Below are 11,729 nucleotides of genomic sequence, written 5' to 3'. Positions count from 1 at the left end.
TGGCTATCAGGGTGATTTTTAGGTTAATTCTTAAGTCCTACCACCACAGGAATCTGCGAGAGCGCTGTCTCTTTAAATATCCAAAATAGTCAAGGCACTTTTTAAACCTACAAAATGGCGGCGCCCTCCAGATTGGCAAAAGTCCACAACTCAGCCCACCTTTCTTCCCAAGCTTAGAACAGTCTGTTCTATCTTGCAGTTGTCTTGACTTCCCTACCATTTAGAAGTTCTGTAATTACACACTTTTTCCCCTCTTTTTGGTTTGTAGTTGCCCTCATCTGTCAATTGATGTCTCTAGTTCCCTGTTTACAATCTTGTAGGCTCATTTACTTTGGATACTTCCATAACTGGGTTGGTTTCTGGGTTATGTCATCATGTGTGTTAATGGTCCGTTGTTTGCTATTGTTGCTTCTCTGTCCAAATGACTCCCTTTAGCATCTCTTGTAAGGTTGGTCTGGTTTTTAAAAATTCCCTTAATTTCTGCTTATCTGGAAATATCCTAATTTCACCATCATATTTAAGGGACAATTTTGCTGGGTATATAATTCTTGGATGGAAATGTTTTTTCCTTCAGGCTTTTACATATACCTTTCATTGCCTTCTTGCCTGCATGGTTTCCGCTGAGAAATCAGAGCTTAGTCTTATTGGTTGCCCTTTGTATGTAACTTTTTGTTTTCCCTGTGCTGCTTTCAGGATTCTTTCTTTGTGTTTGATTTTCGTGACTTTGATGATGATATGTCTTGGTGATTTTCTTCTGGAGTATATCCTCTTTGGGGTTCACTGGACTTCTTGAATGGATATATTCTTGTCTTTCATATCAGGGAAATTCTCTTCCAACAAATCTTCGACAATTTTCTCTGTGGTTTTACTTGTCTCTTCCTGTTCTGGAATTCCAGTTACACATAGGTTATTCCTTTTGATGGTGTCCCACATGAACCTTAGGCTTTCTTCATTTTGTTTTAATCTTTTTTTTCTGATTGATACCTTTCCACAGAAGTATTGATGTATTTGTCTTCAATCTCACTAATTCTGCCTTGCATTCATTCAATTTGCCCATTCGATGTGTTATCTATTTCTGAATATTTAATTAATCTTCTGGATTTCTGCCTATAGATCTTGTATCATTTCTAATTTTTCATTTATTTAGTCATTTTGCTCTTACACTGTCTTTCTAAATTGTTCTAGGGTTTTCTCTGTGTTTTCCTCAATTTTCTCAGTGTTTTCCTTGATCTGTCTCTCAATTCATTGAAGGAACCTAAATTTATATAATTCTTTGAATTCCTTATCAGGGAGTTCCAGTGCTGCTTCTTCCTCAAGGATGTGTTTGGGTCTGTATCCCACTCCCTTGTTTCTCCTGCGTTATCTTGCTTTTTTGTGTGGACTGTGATGGTCTGTTGTCTCCCAGACACTATGATGTTTTTCTGTTTATATTTAATTGGTGATTGTATGTTGGAATGATTCCCCCAAAATTTTTGTTTTCTTTGCTTTGTTTGGATGATATCTAAGTATGCAAGGTACTGTGCTCCTCCATTCACTAGTTGGCAGCACTTCTGCACTCAACCTGTCTCCTCTCTAGTCATCTGCCTCCTATATATTTGTGCTGTACTTGGCAAGCAGAGCTTATTTTTAAGTCCCTGGAATCTGAATAAGAATGTGGTCACTTTAAATATCCAAAATGGCCACCGCTTGTAAACATTCAAAATGGCTGCACCCTCCAGACAGCTGGAAGTCGACAGTTCAGTTTGTCTCCTTCTTTGCTGTTGCCCTTGTAAATAATCAGCCACCAGCACTGTCATCCATGTTGCCCTTGGCAAGCATGGCCGATTTTTACATTAATTTTCAGGTTCTAACACCTCTTGGAAATATTTAGGTTGTCTGTGCCATCAAGATAGCTGACATTCCACAGCTCCATTTGTCTCATTATTATTTGTTTTCATTCAGGTTCTTCTGCTAGTTGGTGTTTAATCCACTTCTGTACCCTTCCTTTCAAAGCTCAGGGCTTCAGGATTATCTTCTGTATCTGTGTCAACTGGTCTGTCTTTTCTTTGTTGAAGAGCATCTGTGTAGCTCTTCTGCCTATTCCACCATCTTACCAGAAGTCCCTTAATCAATTCTTTTTGGTATAATAATGGTGGACTGTTCGCTCATGGACAGTTGTAGGCAGCACAACAGAATCCCGATCCACTGAAGAATGTCTCTTTTCCCAGGATGTCCATAAATATACTGGAAGCAGGCCACACCCCTAGGGAAACTCCCTTTCAATGGATTGGCTGCTCAAAACATATTCATCTTATCCCATCATGGGAATATTCATATCACAACTGCTTAAACTACACAGAATTGTGGTCCAGCCAAGTTGACATACAGCTCCAACTATCACATATATCCTCAAGGAAACTAAGGGAGGTGATTTGAATTATACTCTCCAGCAAGGCAGGACTCAAGATACATTTCACCTGTGTTGCTCTGACAGAAATAACCCAAGTGGATAGCTTTAACAAATCCTACCACAAAGCCGATTGCTAGTCATTATAGGGAATGACTACTACCAGCCGCCCAGCCAAGTTGATAACTGACCTTAACTACCACACCACCCCAAACAGGCATGGATAATAGGATTTATGATACATCACAGGATAGAAGACAATGGGTAAAAGGGCCACATCAAGCAATTCACCACAATGGGGTAACAAAATTATAAGATATTTTATTTATAATATTTTAGCAATCTAGAAGACAACAGGAAATAATACTGACAAGTGCTTGAAGAGTTGATTTATTGTCTGATATTTGCTTTAAAATCTCTGGGTGGGGGGAAGGAGAATAGAGATGACACAGAATTGTGATAATATCAGTCATTATGAAGCTGGGAGACAATTACATGGGAGCTTGCTATAGCATTCTACTTTGCATTATGTTTAAAATTTTCCATGATAAAAAGTTTCAAAGAATCAATCTACAAATATGAATGCTTATCTTAGCTTGTGAGGCACTGGGGGGTTCAGTGGTAGAATTCTTGCCTTCCAAGGAAGAGACCTGGTTCAATTCCCAAGCAATGCACCTCAAGAGCTTCCATACCCAACTGTCAGTGGAGGCTGTCATGTTGCTATAATGTACAAGTTTCAGCATAGCCTCCAGATTAAGACAGACTAGGAGAAAGGCCTGGCAATCTACTTCCAAAAATCAGCTAATAAGAACTCTATGGATCCCAATTATTCAATCTCTATCCAATCATGGGGATGGCACAGAACCAAGCAGTGTTTTATTCCATTGTGTACAGGGTCACCACAGTCAGGTGCCAACTGGACAGAAGTTAACCACACCTCAGCTTAACCCAAATAGTTTCCCAAAACATAACTTTCCTGGAATTGGTTATGTCTTTTTTTCCCAAAAGTTCCTATCTGATTGAGTCTCACTAAAATATTTATGAAGGGGAGGGAATACTGCAAAAATTAAAAAATAGTAATAATTTAAAAAAATGAGTAATGGGGGAAAAATATGAATGGAATAATAAGATATGATTTCAGGTACGTGCTCCAAAATAATACAGAAAAGGGACAGTAAATATGATTATAGAAAAAATAAGATCATCCATCAGTTATTAACTATGCTAGTTGAGTAACAGGTGCAAAGTGGTTCATTATACCCTTTTCTTCTTGTGTGTTTGAAATGAGCCATAACAATGAAAAAGAACGTACTTTAGTTATAATCAACATAAATAAAATCCCACTCAAGTAAATATTGTTATACATTAACAAAGTTTGTAAGTAATAAAGTTATTTCAAAGTGTCAACCAACTGTAGTACTTTTTGAAATTAGTTACAATAAATCTTCTACCAGGAACAGAATAATAGAACACTGGTGCAAGAAGGAATTTTGGTAACCAACAAAGAAAATTTCCTTCCATAGATAAACCTTTCCTTGAATTTTACAATAACGGACTAATATTTGTCCTTCTGTGATTGACTTATTTCACTCAACATAATGTCCCCCAAATTCATCCATTTTATGTGGTGTTTTGCAGATTCTACATTATTCTTTAGGGCTGCCTAGTATTCCATTGTGTGCATGTACCATAATTTGGTTATCCATTCCTCAGTCAATGGACACCTAGGTTGTTTCCATCTTTTGGCTATTGTAAATAGCGCTGTGATGAACATGGGTGTGCATATATCCATTCTTGTCCTAGGTTTCACTTCTTTAGGATATATACCCAGTAATGGAATGGCTGGGTCAAATGGTATTTCTAATTAAGAAGGAACTTTGGATCTATCCACCTTATGACTTTGATACTAAGATGCCATCAACTATAACGCTCATGATAATTTTAGGATATTTAAACAACAACAAAGAAAGTGCATCTTAGAATTAATCAAATATAATGGACTGGGTGAGACTGAGTTCCTTCAAGTTTTATTAAGAGGTAAAGTTGGAAGAACTCAATTCTCCTCATTCCAAAACTTTTGCTCCTTCAGCTGCATTGTAATTAGCATTTCAATCTATTCTCTGACAGTAGGTAACGAGCACACATTATCTAAAAAAAGGGAATATGAGATGTCTTAAACTGTGCCATTTCGGTATCCTCTCTACAACCCCTGTAGTAGTTAAGTTTGTGTATATTAATTTTAATATATTTTATGTAACCCAATATATAAAAAATACCCTTTCAACATATAATCAATAATAAAAAGTTCTTAATATCTTAAATCCTTTTTTTTTGTACCAAAGCTTTTTAAATCCTGTGTGTATTTTGCACTTATTGCATATCTCAATTCAGAACAAACACATTTCAAGTTCTCAGTAAGCCAAGTGTAGCTAGTGCTTCTAGTGCTAGACAGCACACATCTAGATACACTATGCTCCTCCATAACAGGAGATTAAGAAAGTTTCTGCCTCTGGTCCCAAATCTTCCAATTCTGAGCAGGCCACCCCTACTTTCCTCTCATCCCCTGGGGATGAAGAGAAAGAAGTCAATGTAGTTTTCTTTGTGAAAAAGAAAGGGAAGACAGGTCTAACTGGGTTTGCTAAGTTTTTTTTTTTTTTTTTTAATTGTGATTTGGGTGAAAATTTATAGAGCAAATTCACTTTCCATACAGCAGTCCACACACACATTGTCTCATGACACTGACTACAATTTACCCCAATGCAACAGTTCCCCTCCCACTTTCTCCCAACAGTTACCTCTTCCCTGTGTCCATCCCTCCATGCATTCCTGCCCCCTGAGCTGTCTCCCTGTGCATAAGCAGCCCTTCTTTCTCCCACGATTGTCAGGTTTGCTAAGTTTTTCAGGCTGCAGAACTCCTTCTGGTTACTGACAAAAACAACTAGACTACACTTTAACCCTAAAACTGAATCAAAGTGTGGTCAGAATGAATTGTCAACACTCAAAATTGAGGACCCTTGCAGTAACTTGTAAAAAACTCACTGAATACTTTACTGTCACTTGTAAATCACACGATAGGTAATATGCAAAGTTTACCAGGCAGTATTCAAATACGTTAGGTCCCTGGGTGGTGCAAACTGTTTGTGCTACTACTAACTCAGAAGTTGGCAGTTCACATTCACCCAGTGGCACCTCAGAAGAAAGGCCTGGTGATTTACTTCCCTCAGATTAACAGCCACTGAAAACTGTATGGAATTTAATTCTCCTGTGAAGCAGAAGGGGTTGCCATGAGTCCAAATAGGCTAGACAGCAACTGGCTTTGGGTTTTTTTGGTACTCAAGTACATAATATTCAACCTGTTTTTCCCCACTTTCTTAATTACAGAATCAGTCCTCCACAGCTTATTACAAATTTCATGTTAAATGCAAACTTATTTTCCAGTAGTGGACATATATATTTCTCAGCTGCCCTTGCACATACCACGAGGAACATGCAGCCCTTAGAGAGATCTTAAAAGCTATTACAAATAGGAAGAAACACTGCAGAAATAAAATAAATAAATAAAGCTGGTGGCATAGTGCCTAAGGCATTTGACTGCTAACCAGAAGGCTGGTGGTTCAAACCTACCAGCCACTCCTGAGAAGGAAGATTGGGCAATCTACTTTCCTAGAGATACCTCCTGGAAAACTCAAAGAGGGGTCGCAATGAGTTGGATCCGACTGTACAAGGGCCAAAGAGGTACAACAACCATCCTTCAAATGTACATTGTATGGAGGAAATAGTTTTCCCTCCGCGCAAGATAGGAACAAACTGTTTTCTCCTTGTCCATGTCAGTTCCAGGCTCCTCATTCTCAGGAAGTTAGATACCCATCAGGAATTCCCAGTACTTACCTGCCTTTGAGTGAACCTTCAATGCCAACCAATAAGGGTTCTTCCAAATCGACGTTATTTGTGACTCCTAAGAAAACAAACATTTGTCAGAATACACACACACACACACACACACATATACACATACATACATATATATACATATATGTATGCATGTATATATGTCAGATATATACGTATTTTTTATTTATTAAAAAAAAAAGACGTCCACACTGGCAATTTTAATACCCTTCAAAATCTTCATGCCGTATTCCCAACCCAGCTCCAAGACCCCCGGTGGAGAGCGCGTGAACACCCTGCCTCCGCCTGCCCCATAAGACGCCCCCACTCACTGGAGAAGACCACGGCTCCAAGAGACCGCGACAGGTCCCAAGCGAAGTACACCGAGTCGGCAAGCACGGCGTGGCACTGTATACACTGGAATACAGCGCACCTCTCGGGCTGCAGCCACGACGGCAGCCGCGATCCGGCTTCAGGCTCCGCCGGGCCTAGACCCACGGGGCCGAGCGGCGAAGACCCCTTTACCACTTGTGTGTCCCACTCTATAGAAGCTGTGGAAGACTGTTCCTCAGTAGATTTCTTAGCGCCACCATCACAAAAGTCACCACGCGGCAACTTTGCATAAACTGACCCATACCGCTGGCGCCGAGCCGCCATCTCCCAACAGCTGGCGCCTCCTTTTCGAAAAGGCACCAGGCTCCGCCCCACGCGGAATTCCAGCATCTTCATTGGACATCGTTTACTGGGGGCGGACACGCCTCACGCGGCCTTCCGCGCAGGGATAGATGGGGAAAAGCGTGTGGCTGATGAGGGAAACAGCCTTTCTATTGGTTAACGTCAAGAAACTCCTCCTACAAGACATATTTAACCAATGGAAGTGCAGCGTTCTTAATTTAAACTGACTATAAATCTGCTCCGTCATTCGTTAACGTCAAGAAACCCCGCCTACAAGACATATTTAACCAATGGAAGTGCAGTATTTTTAGTTGAACTGTCTATAAATTTGCTCAGTCAACGTTCAAGAGTGGTGCCAGAGTTTTGAGCGGCGTCCTGAACTTGGTGGCGGAGTTGTACGTGGTCTCCTGGATTGCAGATCGCGATGACCGTCCACTCCGTGGAGGATTTAGACTCCTTCAAGTACAGTGACCTGCAGAACTTGGCCAAGAGTCTGGGCCTCCGGGCTAACCTGAGGGTATGGTGTCAGTGGCGCAGGCGGGTCGGATAAGAGAGTTACTCAGGCAGACGCGGTGGGAAGGCACAAAGCGCGACCCGAGAAAGAGGCAGCTGCCCCCGTCCTGGGTTGGTAGATACACTGTTTAATTCACAAAGGCCTCTCTCAATAAGGAAGGGGGAAAAAAAAATTGCCGTTGAGTCTATTTGGACTCACATAGATCCTGTAGGACAATGTAGAACTGCCCATTTTTTCCCAGGCTGTAAATCTTTTTTCCCTTGGAGCGGTTGGTAAGTTCGAACCTCCAGCCTTTCGAGTTGCAGCTGAGAGCTTAATCACTGTGCCACCAGGACTCCTGCAAAACGGAAGTGGGGCGGTATTTTTCACATTATTTTGAGGCTGACTTTTCTGGAGTTCATGTAGGCGTTTTTTTTCCAAACGTATATGATTTGACTTTATTCGAAATACTCTAGGAAGTACCTTAAAAGATCGATTGGAAACGCAAGCCCAGAAAGCCGAAGGGTTGTCTGTTGTTAGTCCGTTGCCGAAATAATTGTCTCGGCTTCTGGAAAACTCCAGACTAACACTTCTGTAAATTGTAATAGCGCCTATAATCTTTTGATACGTTATTTGGGGACCTGACAATAAGAATGAATTGTAGCCACTATGTACGTATTTTTATAATTGACCCCTGTTCTGGTATGATCATTAATTTATTGATTACTATTGTGGTGGTTGTGTTTGAAACTGCTGATATCTTTGATTCTGAGGTTGCAAAATGTTGGAGGAAAATGTGGGGAGTCAATCTGGAGTTGGTGTTTTATATATTCTACTTGTTTTCCCACAGATATATCAAGATTTGTATACCATGACTGGTATTTATACCGGATGCGAGCCTAAATCAGTCGTCATAAGTGTTTGTAAATGATTTAAACAAGCAATGCCCTTGGTACCTGTTGGGGTTGAATGATAAAGGAGTGTCCTTGGGGATACTTATGAGCTATAATATTTAATGGCTCCCAATAGTCATAAACAAAGCCTTAATTCTTTAGTTTAAATTCATTAGGCTTTTTGCAGTCTGGCTGGAATCTTAGCCTATGTTGCGTCCAAACTGGTCTGGTCCCTGACACTTGGCACATTTGTCCATCTTTATGCCTTTGTTTGTTTTGATCCTTTAGTTTCAGATCCCCTTCTCTCTCCCTTTCTCATTATCTGCAATTACACTTCAAGTCTCCCAGACTTGCAACCTCATCCCTCTTCATTCCCTTGGTCACAGGCCCACCACCCCAGTAATCCAGGAATCGTTGGTGCTTTCGAAACAGTTTATTCTCAGGTATTATCTTTGAACTTATTTCAGGGTTCTACCTTGCACTCTGGTTATATATATATGTATGTTATCTCTGCTGAAAGTTCTTTGCACAGGGATCTTATTCATTGCCTTGGAACTCTTTATAGCACTAAGTACAGTACATTTTATGCAAGAGATGCTGAATAATTAAAAGGTGCTCTGGTGGCATAGTGCCGAATGCATTTGACTGCTAACCAGAAAGCTGGCAGTTCAAACCCACCAGCCACTCCTTGGAAGGAAGACTTGACTATCTACTTCAGTAAAGATTTACTGCCTTGGAAACCCAAAGGGTGGCACTATGAGTCTGCTTCTTGGCAACGTTAGTATAATAATACCAAAGATTAGTTCATTTGGTAAAAGAGCTATAATCCAAAATCCACTGCCATCAAGTCATTTCCTACTCATAGCGACTTCATAGGGTTTCCAAGGCTTTACAGAAGCACATTGCCTCGTCTTTCTCCTGTGGACCAGCTGGTAGGTTCAAACTGCTGACCTTTATGGTTAGTAGCCGAATGCCTTAACTACGGCACCAACAGAGCTGCTAAAAAAGCTGTTGTTCTGTGCTGTCGAGTCGGACCCAACTCATAGAGACCTCTCCTTGGGTTTCCAAGGCAGTATCACTAGGAAATGCCCCATCTTCCTTCCAAGGAGTGGCTGGTGGGTTTGAACCGACAGCCTTCTAGTTAGCAGTCAAGTGCCTTAGGCACTACACTACCAGAGTTCCCAAAAGAGCTATAGTGGAGGCTTTTCACCTGGGTTCAGAGCTTTAGCTAGATAACGTTAAGGCCCCACACCATTTGGATCTCTGAAGAGATCAATTAATCCTATTTATGTAGAAATGACTCTTAGGGGCATTACAGTATTTCTTGTCACTATACACTGTAGACCCCATTGGGAGCTCTGGTAGCATAGTGCCTAAGGCACTTGACTGCTAACCAGAAGGCTGACGGTTCAAACCCACCAGCCACTCCTTGGAAGGAAGATGGGCCAATCTACTTCCATAGTGATACTGCCTCGGAAGCCCAAGGAGGGGTCGCTATGAGTCAAGTCCAACTCCAGGGCACGTAACAATAACATAGGCCCCATTGCCTGCCTACCACATGAAAGGTGTCAGTAAATATTTGTTGGAAGATACTATTTCCCAGGCAAATTTGACCACACAGAACATTATTAAAACCAACTAAAAAGGTACTTTAGAGATGATTGGAGAAAATTAAACTTGGACTAAGTATTAAATTATATTAAGGTATTATAATTTTTGTTGAGTGTGATAATGGTATTGTGATTATGTTTTCTTTCTAAAAAGTCCTTATTTGAAGAACACATGTGAGCCCCCTCCTTAACTGATAGTGAGGGGTATGTGAGTGTTTGGCTTTTGTCTTTTATAAACTGTATCGTAAGTCTTGCTTTAAAAAAGTCCTTATCTGCTAGTGATAGTTATCAACTATTTACACATAAAGTGTTCTGATACCTGGGATTTGCAGTAGTATACTTTGGGAAAAAAGAAAAAAGGGCTAGTTGAAATAAGAATGCAGAAGTTGATAATTGTTGAAATTGGGTGATTAATACATTATGCTATTTGTTTTAGTTTTTTAGGACTGCCATGATAAAATACCCCAAAATGGGTGGCTTTAAAGACAGAATTTATTTTCTCACAGTTCTAGAGGCTAAAGGTCAGCAGGGCTAGGCTTGATCTCTGTAGGCTCTAGGGGAAGATTGATGTTTCTTTCAGCTTCTGTAGCAGAGAGTGTTCTTTGGCATTCCTTGTCTTGTAGAGGTGTTTTCACATGGCATGTCTTCCCGCTTTGTCTATTCTGCCTTTTTTATAAGATAATACTCAGAAGTGGTTAGGCTTAGGAGCCACCTTAGTCTAGTATGCCCTCATTAACATAACAAGAAAACATCTATTTCTAAATGGTGTCATATTTAGTTACAGAGATTAGGAATTCACTGTGTTTTGAGAGACCCAATTCAATTCAAAATATATGTTTAAAATTTCTTATGCTGCCACTTGTACCACTTCTCACGTGGCAAAACTCCAAGCCTGGTTAAACCCAGCTATGTGCTTAATCCTTGGCAGTACCTAAGCAGCTGACCCTGACTGGAAAATAATCCCTTAACTTTGTGGATTGACCTTAAATTTATGACCCTATACCTTAATATTGGCATGTGATTCTAGTATATGTCCTTGGTAGTCATTAACTGTCCCACTCTTGGGGACGATTATTTCATAGTTTCTTGCCTCAAATTGGCTGTCCTCCTTAATTAGATATCTTTTCCTCATACATCATGGGAAACTAGATGCAATCAGCTGAGAATTACCTCATCTTTCCACCACCAAATCCTCCAACCAACCTGCATCTGTTTGTATGTATTCTGCCTTCCTACCTGGTACAGTAAAAGATACAGTAAATGACTGTTCTTATCTAAGGGCAGGGGGCAATGGTGATTCAGTGGTAGAATTCCATGTGAGAGGCCTGGCTTCAATTCCAGGCCATTGTACTTCATGTGCAGCCACCACCTGGCTGTCACTGTAGTTTGCATGTTGCTATGTTGCTGAATGAACATAGTTCAGCTACTCTAAGTGCCAAAGATATTCTTTAGGGTTACCTGGTATTCCATTGTGTGTATGTACCATAGTTTGGTTATCCATTCTTCTGTAGATGGGCATGTAGGTTGTTTCCATCTTTTTGCTATTGCAAATAGTGTTGCTATGAACATGGGTGTGCATATATCTATTCATGTCCTGGCTCTCACTTCTTTAGGATATATACCTAGTAATGGAATTGCTGGGTCAAATGGTACTTCTTATTCCAGCTTTTTAAGAAATTGCCATACTGCTTTCCACAGTGGTTGTATCATTTGACAGTCCCACCAGCAGTGTATGAGAATCCCAATCTCCACATCCTTGCCAGCATTTGTTATTTTCTGTCTTG

The 11,729-nt window shown here is 40.4% G+C and overlaps 2 protein-coding genes across 2 annotated transcripts in view; one reads left to right on the top strand and one right to left on the bottom strand.

Moving 5' to 3' along the window:
- OIP5 (Opa interacting protein 5) overlaps positions 1-6,931 on the bottom strand; it is a 42,016-nt gene extending 35,085 nt beyond the window's left edge. The window contains exons 1-2 of the mRNA XM_007940426.1: positions 6,607-6,931; positions 6,275-6,341 (exon numbers count right to left, since the gene is read on the bottom strand). Of these exons, the coding sequence (XP_007938617.1) occupies positions 6,275-6,341; positions 6,607-6,931 (392 nt within the window). The remainder of the gene's footprint in view (positions 1-6,274; positions 6,342-6,606) is intronic.
- A 442-nt stretch (positions 6,932-7,373) lies between these two features.
- NUSAP1 (nucleolar and spindle associated protein 1) overlaps positions 7,374-11,729 on the top strand; it is a 45,614-nt gene continuing 41,258 nt past the window's right edge. Inside the window, exon 1 of the mRNA XM_007940504.1 lies at positions 7,374-7,466. Coding sequence (XP_007938695.1) covers positions 7,374-7,466 — 93 coding nt within the window. The remainder of the gene's footprint in view (positions 7,467-11,729) is intronic.

The sequence above is a fragment of the Orycteropus afer genome, unplaced genomic scaffold (genome assembly GCF_000298275.1).
Source record: "Orycteropus afer afer isolate SDZICR_OR568_19922 unplaced genomic scaffold, OryAfe1.0 scaffold00068, whole genome shotgun sequence".
NCBI lineage: Eukaryota > Metazoa > Chordata > Mammalia > Tubulidentata > Orycteropodidae > Orycteropus > Orycteropus afer.
The sequence above is the reverse complement of the archived record's forward strand: the minus strand, read 5'-3'. Positions and strand labels throughout refer to the sequence as shown.